The sequence below is a fragment of the Pan troglodytes genome, chromosome 2 (genome assembly GCF_028858775.2).
Source record: "Pan troglodytes isolate AG18354 chromosome 2, NHGRI_mPanTro3-v2.0_pri, whole genome shotgun sequence".
Taxonomy (NCBI): domain Eukaryota; kingdom Metazoa; phylum Chordata; class Mammalia; order Primates; family Hominidae; genus Pan; species Pan troglodytes.
The window spans coordinates 66,198,822-66,222,420 of record NC_086015.1 but is presented as its reverse complement, the minus strand read 5'-3'; the positions used below and the strand labels follow the sequence as shown (position 1 = coordinate 66,222,420).

General features: G+C 44.9%; 1 protein-coding gene and 1 long non-coding RNA gene across 3 annotated transcripts in view; one reads left to right on the top strand and one right to left on the bottom strand.

The window, feature by feature from the left end:
* Positions 1-7,054, top strand: part of LOC104005583 (uncharacterized) — a 105,004-nt gene extending 97,950 nt beyond the window's left edge. The window contains exon 5 of the long non-coding RNA XR_010155272.1: positions 5,586-7,054. This is a non-coding gene — a long non-coding RNA (uncharacterized LOC104005583). The remainder of the gene's footprint in view (positions 1-5,585) is intronic.
* Positions 1-23,599, bottom strand: part of PTPRG (protein tyrosine phosphatase receptor type G) — a 733,384-nt gene that overhangs the window by 69,266 nt on the left and 640,519 nt on the right. For both annotated transcript variants that reach the window (XM_516564.8, XM_001174413.7), the window contains exon 13: positions 9,275-9,407. In XM_516564.8, coding sequence (XP_516564.3) covers positions 9,275-9,407 — 133 coding nt within the window. The remainder of the gene's footprint in view (positions 1-9,274; positions 9,408-23,599) is intronic.

Here is a 23,599-nt window from a genome sequence, read left to right as displayed (position 1 = left end):
ATGACAGGCATGAGCCACTGCGCCCAGCCTCCTTTTTCTTTGTTTTGTAAAAAATACAGTCCAAACATTCTCTCCTCCGAGAAATCCTTCTTGGCTCCCTCTCCCTCTCACCTAACCCTGGCTGTGGTCAGAGTCCTTCCCAGAACACACTATTTTCCTTGATCACTATTGCAACCCAGGGGAATGCAAAATGAACCACCCACAGGCGCCAAACAGGCAGGGAATAGCGGGGAGGGCAGAGACTGGCAAACTGGCAAGGGAGAGCCTCTCAAAAATGGGCCACCATAGCGCCATCCAGCCACCAACGACACAAGGGAATCTGAGAACACGTTGCTAAATTGTCCAGTTTATCAGAAGAAGCCAGATAACTGGGGTTTTTCATCACATCTTTCTATTTTCTAAATAATTCAAGATTTTAAAAAAACATGTTAGCTAAATAAAATTGGTCTGGAGGCCACCAGTTTTTGACCTCTATTTGGGATTACCTTGATTTACCTGCTCCTCTCTTCCTCTCAGGTATGAGCCCCTTAAATGCAGGAACTCTGTCCCCTCAATGGCTCTCCAGTGCCTGGAACTAACTAGATGCTTAAGAAATGTTGAATGAACTAACAAAGGAGTAACTAGGCCAGCCATAAAGGGTCTTAGGTCAACAAAAAACCCAAAACCCTAAGTCTGAGAAATTCTAAAACTTACAAGCTCTATGATCCTGGACAAGTCATTCCCCCTTCTGGAAACCGTTTCCTCTCTTGGGACAAGAATGATGCAGTCCCTGATGCCTTGCCTACCACACATGGCTGCTGGAGGATTAAATAACATAAGGTGTTCTTTGTATTAATTCAGCTATTATTGCTGGTTAACAGGGGTGTTTCCCCTTTCCTACGTCTTCACAGTTACCTGCATGTGAGAAGTCATTCTTATGATACCTGTCTCCTTTGTGACTTTGCTGGGGTGAAAAGGGGACAAACACCTATACCAAAAATCCAGTCATCGTCAAGTAGACCTGGAAGTGTCGGCCGCTAGAGCAGATGGGTGAAGAGCATGTGCCTGGGCTCACAGCAGCTCTGGTGTCATTGTTGCTACTGTGGCAGTACAGGAGGGATCTGTGTTCCAGTGAGGCACATGTGGTCAGTCATCCCTCAAGCAAGAGAGGGGTGTTACCACATGCCACTCTCGACTCTCGCATGCATCTGTTTGTTTGCCTGAGCCTCCATTATGCCAACACAAATCCCCCACACATTTGCGGTTTGCATCCCTTCATATTTATTACACTCTGTCTCCCACTGAACATCCAGGGAAGAAAAAAAATTGCAATGTCAACAAAACTCACTTGTTTTCATGAACAGCATTCTTAATGAGGAGGCACCAACACATGGCAAAATTTCTGAAAATCTAAAGATGGGACTTAGAGTAAAAGAGAGACCTTTTCCTATTTGCATATGTGGCTAAATTGGTGTTGACTGATTTACCACAGAATTTACAGATGGCTTGGTCATGTGCTGAAGTGAATCTACCAGATCAGAGTGTGAAATCCTTCTCATACCAAATTTTAACAAACCTGGGTCAGATGTTACAATTCCCACTTAGAGAGTTTCCAGTTTTCTGTTCCAGAATCTGCAGTTAGCTCAGCCCTATCTGAATTTGAGAAGTAAAGCTGCTCTATACTTTTGAAAGTCTTTTTCTAGGCTAGAGTTATGGTCAATAAGATATTAAACATTTAATATCAAGAAAACTAGCACTGATCAGCTGGGACTAAGACCAAATAGGTTATATTATTCAACATCAAAATCTTCTCAAATAATGGAGATGTAACTGAGTGAATACCACTAGTTAGCTTCCAGAACACCTGAAAATATAATTGGTTTCTTAAGTATTCTTCCACATGATTTTGGCAAATCCAAAACAAAGGATGATTTATAGCTGGCCTTCCAAACCAGTTTACTCCCACCATGTCCAGCAGCAGAGACATCCCCTTTTCCTGGAGTGTCTTTTTGACACATAAACATGCACTATAAAAGTAGGCTATGGAGGGAAGTATATGCCACCAGGCATGCTACTCCTCCTCTGGACAAGATAACGTATTGGCTAACCCAGTGGGCTATGAAGTCAAATTGTCTGGGTTCAAATCCACAATCCACCAAAAATTAACGCTGCGACTTGGGGATGTCACATGATCTTACTAAGCCTCTGTTTTCTGATCTGCAAAATGAACATAACAATACTAATTATTTCCCAGGATTCGTATACTAATTAGGTGGGGGTATAATCTGCTGAGCACATGTCTAGTATGGTACATAGTCATAAAAGGTTCTTTGCTTGGCCAGGCGTGGTGGCTCACACCTGTAATCCCAGCACTTTGGGAGACAGAGGCGGGTGGATCACCTGAGGTCAGGAGTTTGAGACTAGCCTGGCCAACATGGCAAAATCCGTCTCTACCAAAAATACAAAAATTAGCTGGGCGTGGTGGTGGGTGCCTGTAATCCCTGCTATGTGAGAGGCTGAGGCAGGAGAATTGCTTGAACCCAGGAGGTGGAGGTGCAGTGAGCCGAGATCACGCCATTGCACTACAGCCTCGGTGACAAAAGTGAAACTCCATCTCAAAAAAAAAAAAAAAAGGTTTTTTGCTTAAGAACCTTTAGATATATACAAAGCCTTTTCAGATATACAAAGCCATTTCAGGGGTGAGATATTGCTCATCAGAGCAATAAGAACTACCTTCTATGCAACATCCCTCAGGATTACAGAAAAAAAAAAAAAAAACTAAAAATATCTTTGTAATACAATTCTAAGCAGACAGAAATGTCTGGCTCTTAATAGCTATGCTATTCTACAGCACAACTAGTAAGTTGCACCCCCTAGCACACTGATTGGACACCGGGCACATAGCTCCTCTCCCAGCATTAACCTCAAATTATGTAAATCAAAAAGAAACCTTCCAAAATTTTCCTCTTCTCTCTGAGTGGCAGCAGCTGTGCTGCTCCAAGTCTTTTCAGGAATGTCAGCACATTATTGCCATAAAAACAGCTTGTCTTGGTAAGGCAGGGGATGCGGAGCTCTTGGAATGCAGTATCTGACTGTTGGAATTCAAAAGGTATGTTTTACTACCATCTTAAGTAAAAAGACCAAAATGGCACACTGCGAAAACTTTTGAATTGATTTTTTCCCCTTATTTCCAATAGCTCTGAACCACTGCATGCTTGTATAGATTGCAATATTTATAAGGCACACAATAGGGTGCCATTAAAGCTGTAACTGTTAGTTGATTTTATTTTTATTATCTGCCTCACAACCCTGCCCCTTGTCCAAAATCACTTTGCTTACATTTCTTCCTAGTTTTATAGCAACTTCTGTGTTTTTACAGATTCTGGTTCCTACAGCTCTTCAAGGCAGACCTTTGCGAGGGACATTCAAGGGAGAACTATAGCATCCTACCTGAAACAGCTCAGCTAAAAACATTTTAGAATAAATGTCTCCCCACAGATCCATGTTGCTGCCTATAAAAACACTGCTCAAATAGTCCCCGATGAGACTGATGTCTGAGGTCTCTCAGACATACAGGTATCCGAGGTTTCTGCTCATGGTTTTTAGTTTCAGCCAAATTTTAAGTACAGACTAATGAATGGTCTCCAAAGTTCTCCCTTTCAGGAAACATATACGTAATTCAATGACACCAATGGGTTTAAATATTTAAGAATACTGTGGCAGTGCTTAACAAATACCCACGTGTTCCCCCTACCTCATCTGTGTCCTTGGGGCTGTGTGACCATCTGTGGCCAGTGGTGAATGAAGGAGTGAAGGGTTCCACTTCTAGGCCAAGCAGTTGAGAGCTTGGTGCCTCCTCAACTTCTCTATCCCTGCTCCACCAGTTTGGGAGATATGTGTTCCAGAAAGAGAAACCACTGGTGGAGGAGGGCTGCTCAACCCTGTCAGACCTCACGTGGGTGAGAAATAAACCTTTGTGTGTTATTAAGCCACTGGGGTTCTAGGGTGTGTCTGCTGCAACATCAGTGAAGCTTACTCTAATACAGCCAACCTGGAATTAATGAGGCTGGCCACTGGGCTTCAGAGTTGTTTCCTGGGGTTGCGGGTGGGAGTGGGGTCATGTCTTTAACCCAGTTATTTAGGAATGTCCTCCTCTGGAATTGACTTTAAGGCCTATTAGGAGCATCACCCAAACCAATTTCATTAACATTATAGTCACCCCTTTCCTTTTTTGGCCCAAAGTGGTTCTGCTCAGTTGGTTAACCTACATTTATGCTATATTTAGCTCCAAACAGATGAGTTTTATCTATTTCTAGGATAAATACTTTGCACAACTGAGATCCTTCAAAAGAATGAACTCTAGAAAGAAATTCCAAAAGTTATTTTCAAGCATGTTGTATGCAATGGACATATTGGAAACTCTGTACAGCTATACAATGTGATGACATTTAAAGGACAAAATTCATTTAGATCTGTACATTTGATTTTCCTTATTAAAAAAACAACGTCATTTGAGGCATACCAGGACCCAGAGTTATATTTTCCATTTTTCCCTAAAGTCAGATCTGGTATAACACTACCTCACATTCACCATGTGCCAGGCACCAGGACACGCATTTTCCATAGCTTGCACTGAATCCTCACGTGAACTTGTGGCCCATTTCTTAACTATATTTTGCAGATGAGGAAACCGAAGTTGGTGGAGAAGTCTTTGCCTAAAGCAGTGTTTCTCTACCTGTTTTTCATTGGCACCTCCTCTGAGGGGCCCTTTTAGACTCCGCCCCCCCAATTGCCCAGTGCCAATTTTAATACCACGAATGCACAATGCTATTTATGTATATGTAAATCTGTGCTTTATACACAAAATAAGTTTATAAAAATCTCCCCAAAACAAATTCACACCTTAGAGATGACAGCACTGCTGGTAGGAACACATGCTCCACAGCTGCACAGATAAACAGTGTGGTGGAGTGTAGCTCCAAATCCAGGCTATGTGACTATAGGCCCGTGTTACAGTCTCTAGACACAGTAGTGTTTCTTTCTGATCTTGCCCTCCTGCAGTTTTGGCTCCTTCAATACCTTCCCATCATCCTCAGGACATGGCACATCTCCCTTCGATGAGGCCCTCATGATCCGGCCCTTGCTGTCCCCACACTCTGCTCCAACAACACTGAGCCACATTATCTGCTTGCAGTAGGCCAGGCTTTTTCTCCCCAGCCTCATTCTTCCACACCCTCTTCACCTGGCTGACAGCTGGTTGTGGTTCAAGGCCCAGGTCCTCCAGGGAGCTTTCCCTGACCCCAACCCCCATTCCAGGTTGGGCTGAAGCCCTTCCTATATGCTGTTATAGCAACTTGGATTTATCCTTCTCCAAATACTCCCCATACTCAATTCTATTTACTCATCTGCCTCTTCCAATGGACTGTGAGGGCCAAGGGACCTGATCTCTAAATCTCTAGGCCCACCAGGATGCATGGCAGGAACTCTGTAAGCATTGCATAAATAATAGGAAGCTGAAAATGGCTCCAGTGCACATGCAATAGAAACAGCTTTATAATTTTTTAAGTAACAGAATACTTAGCTGAACCTTCTACTCACTTTTTTAGGTCTTGATGGTCCTTTGGAAAGCCATCCCTTGTTCGGCTTCAGTCCAAGGTTTTGATGGCAATGGTACTGATCCTACTTCTGAGCTCCAGAGTTAAATATAAGACCTAGGCCTGACAAGAATGTTCCATCCTTTTGGCCACCAGACGACTCCGGGGTATGGACAAATGACAGAAGTCAGTAATAAGAGATGCCATGTTGGGACTTAAGTGGAACTATTAGAGAAGAAAGATTCCCTTTGCACTGGGGTGGAGACATGTAAGTCTAACATGGCCAGAGGCTGCTCTGTACAAACAGGCAGAGGGCCTGCTTGAGCGAGAAGACCACACAGACAGCAAATCCCAGAAACTGAGGGCAAGAGAAACACAGACAGACCAAACCAGCCAAGTCCTGATGTTCCATTTTACAAATTCAGCCAGGCCCAATGCTCCTGAACTTCTCAATTCCATGAATCAAACTTTTTTTTTTCCCCTTGAGCTTTAAGGCATTTTGAAATGGATTTTTGTCAACTGCAATAAAAAAGGGTTCTGACCAACAAAAGGGTTCTGGTGATGATATTGCCAACTATTTGGCCCATAGCAGGCTTTCAACAAATGTGAGTTCTCGTTCTCTTCCTTGGTCAAAGAATGTGGGTCAAATAGAAAGGACAGTGATAGTACCTACCGTACAGATCTGTTGTGAGAATCACATGAGTTGGTGCCACCCAAGTGCTTGGCACAGTGCCTGGCACTCAAAAGGACTCACTGAACATTAGCACTAACACCACTGTACAGCGGGAGACTTGGAAGAGACAGAATTCAGAGACCTTGAGTGTAGTTTTCCACTATTTCATGAACCTATTAAGTTGTAGTATCAACAACTTGGAGAAAACACACTCAAAAATCAGAATAACTGCAAAGGGCCATTCCTTGGTTGTGGTAGAAAATGCTGCCACAGTGAGCAGGTTTGAACCTCCCGGTGCCAGGCCTGCCTCCTGAAGAAATGATCCAGAAGGTTTTGATCTGCCTCAATGATCTACTTATGTCAAGTCTGTTTGCCAATCATCCAGTCTTACTGTGCCTCAAAAGGCAGAAGAAAAGCACTGTTGTTCTAGCTAAAAAACTGCATTGCCAAAGGGAAACGCATGTCTCCTCTGTATTTACCAATTTTCTATGTGAGCTCCCCAATGCTTTCTTCTTTCGCATTAATAATAATTTTTTAAAAGTTGGACAGAAAAAAGGTCCTTGTCCCCTCTAGGCTGTATGCTTAGCCAACTCATTCATCCTAACACTAATTTAATTTTACTTTCCTTGCTCTGTAAGAATTTTCTTTTTCACACTCATTTTTTGTGCTACTGGGAGTAGGAATTTGGTAAAAGCTCAAGTCCAGACTCTGTTGGATGAAGTTTAAAGCTCTGGTTACTTTAAATGAAGCTTTTGATGAAATATATGCATACATGTATAATAAACATCATAAAAATATTTCAGACAGGAAATATTAAGATATTATTCAATTCATATTTTCCATTTGGACTCACTGAGATTTTCAGAAGTATAAACAGTTGTCATTTTCTAAACGGAAAATACATCTTGAATGGAAGGATTTTAAAGCTGTTTACTACATGACACAGCCCTTCCCTATAAGAAACCTGCAGTAAATACTCATGTTTTGGCTGGCTGGGTATTGATGCCTGTTTGGCCCCATGGTCCTTCTTGGTCACTGTGATCCATTTAGGGGTGGGTAGAGGATCCAAGGTGGGCCAGTCAGAAACAATCTGGAGGGTTTTGCCAGAATTGCTGGGTACAAGGTGTTTCTTTATGCTGTGGCAGCTGTGGGACTTCTCTGCTCCCCTGTGGTGACAGTCTGAGACTAAAACCAAACAGTGCTGAGCAGAGCCAAGAGATAGGCATGCTGACCTTGTTAACCTCACTTGATTAGTTAAACTCACACTAGGTGGCCTCCAGTTTACCAATGGGCTTCAAACATATTTGCACAATACTTTTTCCTGGAGAAGGGATGACATGAAGGTGAGTCTAGTGTTCCTATGCTCACCCCAAAATACAACATACTTCATAATCTTGCTGGTCTGCAGCACTAAAGGGCTTATGGTTACCGTCAGACGCCCGAGGAAACCTGAGATGACCTCCTTCCTTATTCTTCTGTTCCAGCCAATTAGGAACAGACCCAATCTGCCAGCAGATTCTGTTGCTCCCACCTTCAAAATAGATCTATACACAATGAATTCTCACCACCTACACTGCTACCCTCATCTGAGACACAATCGTGTCCTTCTTGAACTAGTCCAGTGGTCTCCCCGATGGTCTCTGTTTCTGCCCCTGCTCCTCTTCAGTCTGTATTCAACACAGCAGCCAAGTAATCTTCAAGTCAAATCATAACATTCTTCTGTACCAAACCCTACTCATCTTCGAGTGAAAGGCAATGCATTAATAATGGCCCACAAGGCTGTGCAGCATGACCTGATCCTGCTCTACCTTGTTTCTTTCTGATACCCTTTTCTGCCACCTTACCCCTGTCCTCACGTCTCAGCCCCACTGACCTCTGGCTGTTCCTGGTACACACCAGGCATGCCCTTGCCTCAGGGCCTTTGCATGTGCTGTTTCCTCTACTTGGAACTTGCCCCAGGTGGAGCCCATTTGGTTCCCTCCTCCTTTAGGTCTTTGCTCAGGTATCATCTCCTTGACCACTCTGAACACTCCTGCTAGGCCCCCATGGGCCCCTCCCCTTTCCAGATTTAAGCTTTCTCCATTATCCAGTTACCACCATCTTAGAAATTACATGTTTTACTTATTTGCTTTGTTTATTGCCTGCCTCCTCCACTAAACTGTAAGCTCCATGACAGTAAGGATTCTTATCTGTTTTACTCACTTCTTCAGAAATCATTTGTGTCTAGAAGACTGGCACAAAGTGTGGGCTCAAAATTGAGTGAATGGAAAGAAGGGAGGGAGAGATGAAAATATGACACCTATTTCTCACTGGTGAAGCCTGTCAGATAAAGGGCAGAAGCCTCCTACGTTAGTCTGAGAGGTGAGGGCACCCAGGCCAACCGAGTGGGCTTGATGGAGTTGCTCAGCTGAGCTGGCTGAGACGGTCCGGCTGAAAAAACACAACTTCTAAACAGAGGCTGCAACCTGGCTTCCCATGAGAAGCAGTGAGAATCCGGATAGCTTACAATCTGCCATTTTAATCTTACATATATTAAATACCACATAATATGCTAAATGTTTTCCTATCACCCAATTTAATTTTCAGTGAAAGACTATGAAAAAAAATTCTAAGGTAAAGAGGAGTTATTATGTGACTACAACAAAGTAAGCATCATCTCAGAACAACTGCAAATGCTATGACTTGTTAACTCATTTTGCTGGTTCTGAAACTAACGATCAAAGTGGACACGGGATTTGGATCTAGCAAGTAGCAGAGCTTGGATCTGAACTTGGATCTCCCTGGTTCTCAAACAAAAACCTCTTTGGTACTAAATCCCAGAGGCTTACCATAAATGCCTTGACCTCAAAAGTGGATCTGGCCCTGCCATCGTCTAACAGAGACAAGATGGCCTCCCGGGTGGCAAGACCAGAAACACTTAAGCTGCCTCACCTTCCTGAATGCAGAGGCCGTGGGATTCCCCTCCCGTGAGCAAAACCTGGCCAGCATCTGGCCCCCAAATCTACGCTGTAGGTGCTGCCTGGCTTACCTCCAGTAAACGAGCACAGCAATGAGAAGGATGAGGCACACGAAGGTCAAGGCTGATACCACAATCAGAGGGATGATCCACTCCATCCTCCCTGGAGCAGGGCGGCTTATCATTCCAGAGGTGTTTTTTTCCGCTGCCAAGAGAAATCATCCCAGTTAGAGGACAGAGGTTAGTGGAGGTGGGAGCCAGAATTGATGCAGAGTTCTGTTCCAGTTTTGTGTGGTTTCTGGCGAACTGGGCCACTTGCTCTGAGCTGCCCCATGACAGGAGGGGCAATCCACAGCCCTCACCATTTCCTGCCCCATCCCAACCCACACAGGGCCTCTTCTATGGGCTGCATTCTGTAATTGGCAGTTATATGGATTTACAGATAGAGCTGAAGGTGTTTTTAGACAGCTGTACAGAAGACATAGACATTCCAGCCTTACCCCAAGAACATAACCGACCCAGAAGAGCCTTTGAATGTGCTGAGGACATGTGCTGAAGTCTCAAAGAAGCAAGGGTGGAATGGCTGTCCAAGAGCCTCTCAGGTTCTCTAGGGCAAGGGCAAGAGGGCTGGCATGATGGGTTTCACTAGGATAACTAGGAGAACTGGCTGTGACTACGATGGCCATCTATTCTTTGCTGCTCAGCATCCCTTACTCTTTCCTGTAGTAACAACTACACCCCAATTCTGCTTTGGGAAACCACCTTTCCCTAACAGACACAGTCATGGTGGGACAATCATCGGAGTGTGGGGCTCCCTGCTCTGGTCAACGATTTAGCACTCAAGCCAGGACAACGACATCTTGCCCTAGAATCTCAACCACCGACTCTAAGACTGAGCAACAGCACATCCCAGCAGGAGCACCTAGGTGCTTCTGTCCGTGGGCTCCTACCACCCGGATCCCCAGAGATCCTGTTTTTCCTAAAATATGCTTCTCCAGTTTGTCCTTTGATCCTATCACCTACCCCAGATCCTTCCAAAAGCTCCTATTTTCTTTCCCAAAGACAGGAAGCCATACCACACCCTATTCCCAGAGCACGTCTGTAACCAGCAGCCACAATCTAAAGGTTAGCAGGGAAAGCTTGCCAAATAGTTTAGGATTCTCTCTGGTCGGCCAATACCTGTTAACCAGGCAGCTCCTTCCTCCACCTCTCCAGGCCCTGAATATCTTCAGAAGTCCCCAGGAGCCTCAGCAGAAGATCCTATCTTCCCTTCCACTGTGAAGAAGATGCCTGGAACATGCCAGGTGGCCCGAATGAAGCCCCGGTTGGGGTGCTGGGGCTGGGAAGAGCACAGGTGCACAGAGGCAAGCAGTGAAAAAGCAAAGGTTGCCTGTGATCACAGGGAGAAGCCCCTTAAAAAATCTAACACTGGCTGCAGGCTGACTTGAGCCCAGCAAGGATTCCTCCTGCACTGCAAAAACGAGGCCAGCGTTCAGCCAGCCCGGAGTGTCCCTCTGCAGGATGGACTAAATGCAGAGCTAATCAGGCTGAGTTTCCAGGTGAGAGAAGGTAGGCTGAGTAGGGAAGAAAGAATTGGCTATGGGAGCAGATTTTTAAAGAGGCAAGACTCCCGAGTCAGGAAGAAGTGTGTTACGATGCGTTTCACTGGATTTCCTCTAATGCATTTGATGTTGACCACCTCCTTTGTTTCAGGCACAGGCCTGTGACGCGACAGGACCTGATGTATCCCCTGCTCACAGGTAAGAAGACAGAGTCAAGTAGGTGCAGCACACTCTGATTAAAAACCTCCACAGAGCACTTTGCCATTTATAAAGTGCCTTCCTAGCTGTGCCTGCCCATTTTCCTAACTCCCTGCTCCATTTTTTCATTAGATAGGAGAGATTCTTACCAAGCCCCTACTGTGCACAGGCCTGGTGCGAGGGGATGGGGACACATCAGTACATCAGATAGTAGCACTGCTGTACCCATGGGGAGGAATCTTTTAAATGGGGAGAGGCGGGCACAACAACAATTAATTAGAATGCAATGAATGTGGCACCAGGGGAAGCACAGGGGGCCATAGGGGAATAGCTCTCCAAGCCCAGGTCTCCATGAGCTCCCCAACGAAGGCAAGTGTTGAAGGATGAAGGGGCTAACTCTCTGTTAGCCAAACAGAGAGTTGGGGAAGAAGGGTGTTCTGGACGGAGACCATCAAATCAGTGGGAGTTCAAGAATGAGAGGGAGGAGGACCCAGATGGGGAATTGGAAGGCAGATGAAGCCAGGGCCTTTTAGGCTGAAATAAAGAAACTGATTTTAGTCGTAAGAGCAGTAGAAACTACTGCAGGGTTTTAAGCCAAAGCAGACAAAGATCAGGCAAGCCTTCTCTCCATCAACATAATGCTTTTATAGCAGAGCTCTGGTGGCTGGCCAGAGGAACCAGAGTTGCAAATAAGAATAATTTTGTGGGGTCCCAGAAGGGGGTGGCCCAGCCAGGCAATTATCTGGCTGGTGGGGGAGGCGGGGGGGGGAATCTCAAAGACCTGGAAGTCCTGTTAATGGAAAACAATGTTGGGAGGGTTGACGCTATAGGCCACATGTTCAGTTAAAATCAGTATCCACTCTGTGAAGCCCTTGGGTACAGGAGGGACTCTCAGTGTCTTATTCCTCTCCTCACTCCTTGCAGAACAGGATTCTTGCCTGTGCTGCTACAAAGAATGCAAACTCCATGTCCTATTCATCCCGAACCACAGAAAGGAACTCTTGGCCAAAATAGTCCCTCACACTTATATCCCTAAACAATCACTGGCAATACCACCTCTGTGGTATTTCTATCATTCTTTTTTTTTTTTCTTTTTTGAAACAGGGTCTCACTCTGTCACCCAGGCTGGAGTGCATGATCTCGGCTCACTGCAGCCTCCGCCTCCCAGGCTCAAGCGATCCTCCCACCTTAGCCCTCCAAGTACCTGGAATTACAGGTGTGTGCCACCACGCCTGGCCAATTTTCATATTTTTAGTAGAGACGAGGTTTCACCATGTTGCTCAGGCTGCCCTCGAACTCCTGACCTCAAGTGATCCTCCCGCCTCGGCCTCCCAAAGTGCTGGGATTACAGGCGTGAGCCACCGCGCCCAGCATATTTCAGCCATTCTAAAACCAGTGAAAAGTGACCACTCCAGAATTTCTCGGCCTTGGGAAGGGGTTAGGGAGTGACCGTCTGGTTGTGTGGATCAGTGGCATATTATATCGTCCCTCAAGCCACAGGGGCATCTCTGTGTTGGTGATAATGTCTGTCCCCCTCTCCTCCTCTACAGGGTGAGTGTTTAGTTTTCATTAGATTCTCAGAGAGGTTCAGGCCCCAGAAAAAGTGAGAACCACCAGCATAGAGAGAGAATGAAGGTCCCGAAGACAAGGCTCTTGAGTCACAGCCCAGGTCAGAGCTGGGCTCAAACTTGATTTCCACAATGGAGTCATTTCTCCCTCTAACATTTGGTGAAAGTGTGTAATAATTGGCGGGGGGGTTCCCGTAGGGGGTTGGAGCCTATCTGAAATCCCACTGTGGACAGTCTCCAAATGGTAGTTTCTGTGGAGGAGCTCTCAGGTTGGCAATAACTTGTAGTGTCAGTGAGAGACCTAAGGAAGTTTTTCTGACAAGTTTCACTCTGACCTTGACTAATGGCAGGCAGTTTCATTGGCTTGGGTCTTTTACATAAAAGCCCAGCAAAAATAAGAGTGACTGAATTTTCATGTGGGGCATGATAAAGTTGATTTCATTTTCAAATTCCTAATACTGCTTTGTCTTCCTGGTGCCAGGAACCTGGAATTGGATTCCATCTCCAGGTGACCAAGTCAAATCTGCTCCTGTCACTTTCCTAAGTAGCTCCTCATAGCCCTCAGGATACCCCTGAGTGGGGAAAGCAAGGCTCTTCAGGAGCAGAGCCTTCCATCCCCAACCCAGCATCATCTCCTGCTGTTCCCTGTCACGGTTCCAGCCACACTCACCTAATCAGTGACCATGCTGAGCCATGGTCCCGCCTCTCTGTCTTTGCCCCTCCCATTCCTACTGCAGGGAGTGCCTTTCCTTTCCTGATGCCAGAATTCATCTTATTGATCCTTCAGTCCTGGTTCAAATGCTGCCTTCTCTGTGAGGCTTCCCGAAGCCGCCAGTTTGTACTATCTCTTAAGGGCAGAGCAGAGATTATAGGTTCAAATCCTGGCTTGGCCATTTTCTGTGTGACTTTTAACCAATAACTTAAACCAGTTTGGGCCTGGAGTTCTTCATCTATAAAATGGGATGAAAAGAGCCTACTTCATAGGACTGTTGGGGAATTCAATGAGAAGGTGCATGTAAGCACCTAGAAGTGTGCCTGGCATCAAGCAAATGCCAAGTACCACCACCACTATCATCATCTTGTGTTGCTCTTACTGCACACATCATACTCAATTATAATCGCTCTTTTGTTACTCTAGGTCCCCAAAGGCAGGGCTGATTTCCATCTGTGTATGGAAGAACAGTTACAAAGCTCTGCCTCCTACTAGCTTTGCAACTTTGGGCAACTAACCTAACCTCGTTGTGCTTCAGTCTCCTCCTCTGTAAATGGAAGTAATAATATTGCATACGGCATTGTGGTGGGATGAAGATTAAATGAGTTAATGCATACAAAACACTTAAGAATGTTGCCTGGCACCTGGTTAATGTTAACTATTGTGATTATTGTCATCACCACCACCCCAGCTTCGGCAACACCATCACCCGCCACCATCCTAGCAACAGCATCATTACTTATCATCACCACCACTCTCTTCCTCAGCACCCTCACACAGCAGCAGGAGATGGTGAGCACTCACCGGGTGTTTGCTGAATCTGACTCCTCTCTGTAACATCTGAGTGTGTAAGTGGCAGTCATACAGAACTTCAGATGTGCTGAGTATCAGCACAAAGGGCTGCCTATGATGAGATTGCTGGTAAAGAGCTAGAATCTCAGTTTGCCCTGAGACTAGACTGTATCATACTGCTTTTTCCCTCTTTTTTTTTTTGGTAGAGACACTTTCTTGATATGTTGCCCAGGCTGGTCTCGAACTTCTGGGCTCAAGGGATCCTCCTGCCTCAGCCCCCACTCGAAGTGCTGGGATTATAGGTGTGAGCCACTGTGCACAGCCCCCGTACTTCTTGCTGTGTCCTTCAGAAGAAATACCCATCCTGCTCCCTGACTCAATTTGTGGCCCTAATAAAACAGCAAGCTGCTAGGACTACTACAACACACAAAATGTGGCACTGAGTATACACCCATATCATTATATGCCCTCAGACACCGACAATCCATGAGGCTAAACTTCCCCATGCCTAGGCCTCCAGAGACCAGAACATGCTGTAGGCCTTTCGGTACAACAGCTGCAGCGTGCCACAAGATGGGCAATTCTGCACCCCAGACTCAGGCAGACCTGAGTACAAATTTTGACTTAGGCCTTTCCAGCTGTGTGGCTTTGGGTAAATGCCCATCTCTGAGTGTCTGTTCACTCCTGTATCAAAGGGAGACAAATGGTAACACTCACCTCTCGGGGAGTCCTGAGGATGAAAAAAGATCGTCCGTGTGAAAACAGACCATGTAAGTTATGGCTACGTAACTTATAGGACCAAATGCAAAATGAAATCATGGGGCCCATTCGAAAGTTATTAAAGAGTTTTGAGAAGGTGACAGTAGAGTATGAGAGAGTATGAAAGCAAGCATAGGCCCTTCTGAGCACAGGGCCTGTGTGAGTGCACAGGCTGCCTGCTTATGAAGCTGCTCTGGATCAGCCAGGCACCAAGCACAGTGCCTGACACAGAGGAGGTGCCCAAGAAATGTTCATTCTTTTCTTTCCTTCAATGGAGCCAAACAACAATTCTGACAGTTTAGTAACACTAGATGCTCCCCTCTGTCAGGAGCAGCACACTTTCACTCAGAGCTTTGCTGGTAACCTAGCTGCCTCCTGAAGGGTCCAGCAGAACTGAGCTGCCCAGTTACTGGGGGTTTGCTTCCCTCCATGATGCCCAAATTGTGACACCAAGATAAGGACAGGACCTCTGGGTTAACAGAGCTCCTCCTCACCTCCATCTCTGGTTCATCCAGATGATGTAGTTTTCCCAGCAGGACTAGCCCTTCAATTCCTCCCTGACTTGGGTTATGAACTGGCAACCCTGGTTTGACACCCCTTCCAAGTAGTTATTTTTTAATTGTGAGATAGCTACCAACATTTAATAAGCAAAGGAATTCAGATAAAAATCAGCAATGGTAGCTTCCACTAGAAATGTTCAAGGTTGGCAACAAAAGCCTGGATTCCCACATGGCACACATCAGTTGGAACCAAGCGGCACACTCCCTTCAGACAGGGTGCGTCTCACTGGTTTGCCACAGTCGTCACTACTCCCTAATGTCACACCAGACCAGCTTTCCTCACTCCCAACTCCCATTGCAAGCTCACTCTGGCCAGCCTAGTTTCAGTTTGCAAGATGGCACTCTGACCCAGTGAGTCTGCAGAACAACACTAACTCGGGTCTTTTGAAAAGGCCTCAAAAACGAAAGTAAAAATCATGGTTTAATAAACTCACCATGATCCTGATACCAATAACCTGGCTCAAGAGAAGAGGCTCTTTCTGTACAAAGCAGCTTTCTCCAATTCTGTTTATTTTTGAAGAGATTTTATTTTTAGGCCAATTAGAAACTAACCATGCTGTTGCTCTGCCCATATAACATAGTCCATTCTCCTCAGCACATTTGGATCTGTGTGTAGAAGATGACAATGAGGAAAGGAGTATCAACTGATACCCAGTACTCCCCCAGTGGATGTAATGTGCAGGTGAACAGCTACTCAGAGGGTGATGTGAGGCCAGTTAGAGCCCAGACTCAAAGAATGAGCCTGCTCCTGAAATGTCTTCCCCATGAAACTTGGAGCAAAATGCTAACGAACCCTCTCTGAGCATATGCAGGAGGAAGGTAAGGTTAACAACCTCCCCACAGCCGTTCTTTCTCTCCGTACAGCCTTTCTTTCTCTCCATCTTTATTTCAGCACCCAGCAGAATCTGAGTAAAGTGCCTCCATTCTGCTTTTTAAAAAAAAATTAAAAAAAAAAAAGAAAAGAAAAACAGTTTTCAGTGGCATATGTCATCACTGAATTAATGCTGTTTGCCTTTTACTGGCTTGGCTCTCATCCCAGTAGAAGCAAATAAAAACGGAGTACAATGTACTATAAATGCTACCGGCAGCAATACATCAGATGGACCCATCTGAAATGCCTCCTACCCTCCAGGAAGGGCTCAACTTCTGCTACAGGACAAGAACCACTCTGGTGTCAAGACTAAAACTAGCTTGGATCCAAGAGGCCTCTATCAGGAGTAGGGAAGAGCAAGATTCTTTAATTTGCAAGGAAGATAAAGAGAAGGACGATATGCATACTCATAAATTTATAGCCTGTTTCCATCGTGGGGAATTTCAACATATTTGTTCTGAGCCATACCACTCATTAAAAACCTCCCACATCTGTGAATTAAGGTGGCTGCTTTAAAAAAAAATAGTGGAAAAACACATAACACAAAATTTACCATCTTAACCATTTCTAAGTGTCCCATTCAGGGATGTTTAGTATATTCACATTGTTGTGCAACTGATGCGCAACTGATCTCCAGAACTTTTTCATCTTGCAAAACAGAAACTCCACATGCATTAAACAACTCATTTCCCCTTTCATCAGCCTCTGGCAACCACCATTCTACTTTGTTTCTTTGAGTTTGACTATGCTAGATATAGGTGGAATCATGTATTACTTGTCTTTTTGTGACTGGCTCATTGCACTTAGCATAATGTCCTCAGGGTTCATCCATGTTGTAGCATGTGAGAGGATTTCATTCCTTTTAAAGGCTAAACAGTTATTTCATTGTATGTACTATATGCCACATTTTGTTTATCCATTCACTCATTGATGAACACTTGGGTTGCTTCCACCTCTTGGCTATTGTCAATAATGTTGCCATGAACATGGGTCTACAGATACCTCTTTGAGATCCTGCTTTCAATCCTTTGGGCATACAGTTAACCCACCAACAACATAGGCGTTAGGGGTGCTAATCCCTGAATAGTCAGAAATTCATGTATAACTTTTGAGTCTCCAAAAGCTTTCCTGCTAATAGCCTACTGATGACCGGAAGCTCACCAATAACGTAAATAGTCAGTTAACACATATTTGTATATTATTTGTATTATATGCTATATTCTTATAATAAAGTAAGCTAGAAAAAAATGTTATAAAGAAAATCGTAAGGAAGAAAACATATTTATATTTACTATTCATTAAGTGGAAGTGGGTCATCATAAAGGTCTTCATTCTCATCATCTTTCAGTAGGTTGATGAGGGGAGAATGAAAAGGGGTTGGTCTTGCTCTCTCAGGGGTAGCAGAGACAGAAGAAAACTCGTGTATAAGTGGATATAAGCAGTTCAAGACTGTTTTTCAAGGGTCAACTGTATACCCAGAAGTAGAATTGCTAAATCATATGGTAATTCTGGCTTCACTTTTTTAAGGAACTACCATACTATTTTTCACAGGGGCTGCACATTTTACATTCCCACTAGCAGTGCACAAAGGGTTCCCTTCTTTCCACATTTCTGCCAACATTTATTTTCTATATTTTTGATAGAAGCCATTCTAACGGGTGTGAAATGATAAGGTGGCTGCTGTTTTTACAGGGCCACAAAACTGGCCTTTTATTTTTCTGGAGCCCTGACGTTACCCAAACCACTGCTGCAGAGAGATGATTGTTCATCAGTTACAAATAAATATGTTCTCTTGCAACAGGACACTGGCTCTGTGTTAACACATGTGGGCAGGATTACAGCATCATTCGTTTCCATTTATATCACTGCCAAGAGTTCCTGTGAATAAGTGCTCCCTTACCATTTCATGCAGAGCTTAATTCACCAGACTCAAACAATCAAAATGATGGTCTGTCATCTCTATTTCAATTAGGTGGTGGGAAAGTGGGGAGGCATTTGATAAATCCTAATTTAATTCCAAGCCCCTAAAAGACGGCAAGCCCTAACCTATCAGACGGCCACCACTGACAGTTGGTTGCAATAGTACGTGGTTCTGAAATCAGTCACGGACAGAAGTTGTACACCAATCTTATACCAAATATGCCACCTGCTGCAACCTGAATTCTTGACTCCAACCTCTCCAGAAATCTAATTGTTCTTAGTGGGGTCTGGTTTTCCATACCATGAGATTTACCATGTGTCTTAATTCAAAGATCGTTCAGTGGGCAATAGAAACTCCAAGGACCCAGATACTTTCTGAGAAGAAACTAAACCATACTGGCAGCTGAGTAACCCCTTCGGCCTACCCTGAGCTTGTTCCCACGGACATGCCAGGAAGATGACAGACCAGGACGGGGGTGGGCAGAATTATAAAGAAAACATTTCTCTAGAAAGAAACCTGACCAGCAAAACTAGCACTGGCTGAAAAGTACTTCTGATAGTCCTTACAAGTGCCTGATGTAACTAATTTTAAATAAAGCATGCTGCAGTGCTCCCAATCCCTAGACAGCTGGGCACTGCATTCATGATTTCTGCCCAATCTGCATGAACCTGTACTGGTACTTATTTTTGTCTTTAAATTACTACTCTATTTGTCCTCAAGTAAACTTCTTCAATAAGGAAACTTTATATGAATACTATAAATCAGGGGTTCTCGGCCTTGGCATTAATGACATTTTGACCAGATGGTTCCTTGTTGTGGAGCTGTCCCGTGCACCACATGACGTTTAGCAACAGGCCTAGCCTCTACCCACGAGACACCAAGTAGCACCCCAGTGCCAGTTATGACAACTAAAAATGTCTCCAGATGCTCCCAAATGTTCCTAGGGAGAAGGACAGAATTCCCTCTGGTTGAGAACCACTGTCACCAATGGAAAGTTGGTCTCTTTTTAAAAGCACACATTAAAATATTCACTTAATTAATACTGCATCTGAAATCATCTGGCATTGCTCATTCTGGGAACTGGCGCCAAAGCCAGCATCACATGGGGAGGATCCCCCTGGACTATAGAGTCAGAGCCCATGTTTGGGCTCTGTCTTGCCATGGGCCGTGTGGCTCTGGGCACGTTCCTTCATCTGAGCCTCGCTTCCCTCACCAGCATGACAGCAACAAAGTACGACATTCATGGGAGTACTCTAGGATCAGTGACATATGCAGCTGGCCTTCTGCACAGGCAGGGCTAGCACAAATGTTCACTGGTGACGCTGTTATTATTTCTGTAATTAAAGGTTTTCACGTTGGGTTCCTTAGTGCTTAAGAGTTCCAAAGAGGCGCCTCATGGTTTGCCCAAAGGAGCAGAGTGGCTGCAGCTTTGCACCCTCCACTCTGTCTCAAAGCAGGATAGCAGCCCAGAGCCTCTGCCCAATTGTGTTCATTCTTAGCTCATGGGCCATGCAAATGCAGGCCAGGGGATGGAAGTGGCCTGCTGGCTGTGGTATGCCGACCCCTGAAGTGGAATGTCCCCTTAGCACCTGACTCAGGGCTGAGCCAGAAGATGCAGTCAGTAAACCTTCAGCAATGAGTGTTCACATACTGAGTTTCTGAGCAAGATTCAACCTGAAAAAAGAGTTTCTCTAATTTAAGGAAACAAAAATGGAAAATCCCAGCACCAAATGATGAATTTGTAGATGATGCCCACTCTGAAATGTTTTTGTAGGGTATGCTGTACTGTATAGTACCCCCAAGAACATTTCATCGCATCAATTGGCTTCTGGGTTCACGCTGTGGCTCCTCAGGACGGGACCACATGCTGGATTTCCATGTAGCAGACATCCAGCTGAGGGCTTTGCACTAAAGAAACGCTAGAAAAAAGCCTGGTGAAAGGGAGGGAGTACACCTAGGCCTTCAAGCCTTCTGAAAGGCTTCTCAGGAAGTTGCAACTCTAGCAATCAACACTACAGTAGAGGTTGACCACCAGCGGTTCCTACCTGGCCCAGGGATGGGTTTAGTTTGGCCTACATTTTTAAAAAGGAGAAATTGTTTTAAAAATTTGAGCTTACTTAAAAGTTGGGGGGTTCTGCACAAAAACCTGGATTTCTGGCTCACTAGGCATTCTCACTGGCAGTAATCTGTTGGAGCTGAGTGAGATGGCCCTCTTTAGAAAAGTCATGTGCTCTTTAATTTGCTGCAGTCCTTACCACTCCCTAATGTCTAACACCTGGTCCTTGTTTCTCATTAGTATTAACTGGTTTCTGTAGGTGTCTGGGTTTGCCACTTCTTCTATAGAAGGATTCCCTTCTTCTCCTTCCCTGGGAGATAATATATTAAAGCCACTACTCACAGGACTTAAGAATATGTTATGAAACACCAAAGGGATTTAAACAAGCTGTTTGGAGATACTCATAAAAATATAACAGTGTGTAACTTTACACATTATCACTCTTTTCAGAGACCAGGTATTGATTAAAGTAATTGTTTTTTCTTAATATGAAGAAAAAATAAATGTGTAACAGATTTAAAGCAAATGTACACACAAAGTCCTTAAAATAAATCACTAACATTAAAATGATGGCGATTTCATTAAAAAATAAATACCATACTGGAGGAGGCAGACAGGGCAAAGGACAGGGTGAATGGAAGTGAAGCAAGACCTTAAGGATCATTGACTGATGTGGGATTTGCTTGTTTTACCTTCAGGTCACTCACATCCTTTACTAATCAACAGGCACATGCAGATTTCTGTGTAAACCAGGGGTTGGCAAATGACAGATTGTGGACCATATCAGACCCATCGCCTGTTTCTGCAAACAAAGTTTTAATTGAAATACTATCACCTCCTCTCAGCTGTGTCTTGTCTATGGTGGCTTTTGTGCTACAAGGCAGAATTAAGTAGCTGCAGCAGAGACCTGTGGCCTGCAAAACTGAAAAACATTTACTCTCTGGCCCTTAGCTGAAAAAGTTTGCCTATATCTGGCTTAAACAATCATCACCACCATTTTCAGACTTGAACTGCTTGAAATTTTGAAGGAAGTTTTTTAGCTTTCAGAAGTGGACCTTCTCGCTGAGCCGAAGGTGATAAGGGAAAGCTCTGATTTACCAGTGTTGAGTTTCAGAAGGAGGTCCTTCTTTTTTTTTTTTTTTTTTTTTGGAGACAGAGTCTTGCTCTGTCATCCAGGCTGGAGTGCAGTGGCGTGATCTTCTCACTGCAGCCTCTGCCTTCCAGGCTCAAGTGATCTCCCACCTCAGCCTCCTGAGTGGCTGGACTACAGGCATGAGCCACTATGCCCTGCTAATTGTTGTATTTTTTCTAGAGACGGGGTTTCACCATGTTGCCCAGGCTGGTCATGAACTTCTGGATTTAAGCGATCCACCCTCCTTGGCCTCCCAAAGTCCTGGGACTACAGGAGTGAGCCACTGCACTCAGCCATCTGGAGGTCATTTTTAATGGCAGTTACTTGGGGACCAGTGGCTTTAATGTTCACAGACAATAGCAAAGGAAAGGGCTGTGGGGGGCCTCCTCACAGTCACCGTCATTGTGTGGCACCTGGGCTGCTGACAGCTCCTATTTGTCAGTGACAGTGAGGGGGTCTCCGCAGCCACACCACCTTCGGCGTTAAGCATGATCATTAGCTCCACTTTGCAAATGAGGACACGGGACTAAGACTTACCTGAGGACCCTGAGTGAATAAGGGACAGAGCCAACTGGGTTGATCTGACTCCCAAAGCCACTCTGCCAAGATTGTAGATGCTCTCAGATTTCTGTAGGGTGGAAGCTGAGGACCTACACACCTCATACCTGGAGTAGGGAGCCCCCAAAGTTTGCCATCCGTTTCTTCTCCCCTGTCTCTGGAATCTGGAACCTGACTCCAATGGCAAGAACTCATTTCCACTTACCTGGGGCAGTCCCAGTCCCTGCCTCTCTCCCATCTCTCAAACTGTAAATACTCCCAGCCTAAGCTCTCAGCAGCCAGATTTTTCAGGAATGTGGTCAAACAAATGTTTAAGAGGAGCAGGCTGAGAATGCTACTTTGCCAGAGCCCATAGTCCAGAGGCTGAACACTCAAGCTCGAAAGTCAATTCCAAGTCCACCACCTGTCTTCGTAGAAAACACACTGGTCCAAGCCACCATTACCACCGCCTCCTAACTGGGCTTCTTTCATCCATTCCTGCCTTCCTATATCATCTCCACGCAGAGGCCTGAGAGGTCTTTCAAAAAATCAATCAAGTAACACTGCAGCCGAGATCTACCACTGGTTTCTCATTTCTAGTAGAAGGAAATCCTCAGCGTGGTCAACGAGTACCTTTCCAGAGCACCTCCATCAATCTCTAAATCCATCCCCTCCTCTCCCCCTCACTCTCTCTGGTCTAACCACACTGGCCTGATAGCTCCTCAACTGATCCAAATTAATTCCCCACTGTAGGGTCTCTGGACCTGCTGTTCCTGCAGCCCAGAATTCCCCTCCCTGGATCTTTGCATGGCTAGCTCCTTCTTACCACTTGGATCTCTGCTCAGAGGTCATCCTTGACCACTCAGAGCTACACTGTCCCTCCGCTCCCCAACTGTAGCAATTAAGGCTACTTAAGGGTATGTATTTGTTTACTGGCATATTCTCAAGCTCCCCTACCAGAACACAAACCCCAAGAGAAGAGAAGTCTGTGTTACCTATGTTCTACTGCCAAAGCCTAGCCTGGTGCCTCTTATACAGTGGGCATTCCATACATGTTTCTTCAGCGTCTTCAAATGCAAGAAATTCAACTTTTTCAAAGTAATTCCTAGAGGGAATGTCACTGTTCTTACAGAAACAGCTTCCCAAGTGGCCCCATATTTCCTTCACTCAGTTCCACAAAAGGCTACTCTGCACCTTTCCCCCAGTCACAGCTAAAGTGAGCAATACCCGCAGGAGACCCCCACTTCAAAAAATTAGTTCATACCAGCTTTAAGAGGAAAGTAATTCAAAACATGAAAATTTATTCTAAGTTGTATCTTAACATACGAGATCTCAGCTTTAGATGAATTTTAATGTTTACAAGTGCAAAAGCAAATAAATATTTACCAGTTGCTTTTTTTTTGCACTCTTATAACTCCACAACAGCTTAGACGCAAAAAAAATTGTTGCTAAACATCTTGTAGTCTGGCAAAATGAAGAATTTCTTATTAAGAAAAGCCCTCACAACAATAACAGCTCCTCATGCTTATGGCTCCCTTGCAGAAACTATCAGGACGGTTCATTAAGATTTGAGCATATGATAGAGCAAGAAAATTGCCACCAGGAGATGAGGATCTCATGCCTTGGCCTCACTGTCTATACACTGGCTCATTCCCACAGCAATGGGAGCTCTGGGAGAGAGGGCCGTATTTCTTGGGCAAGGACCATGGGCCAATACCAGCTCTCCCCA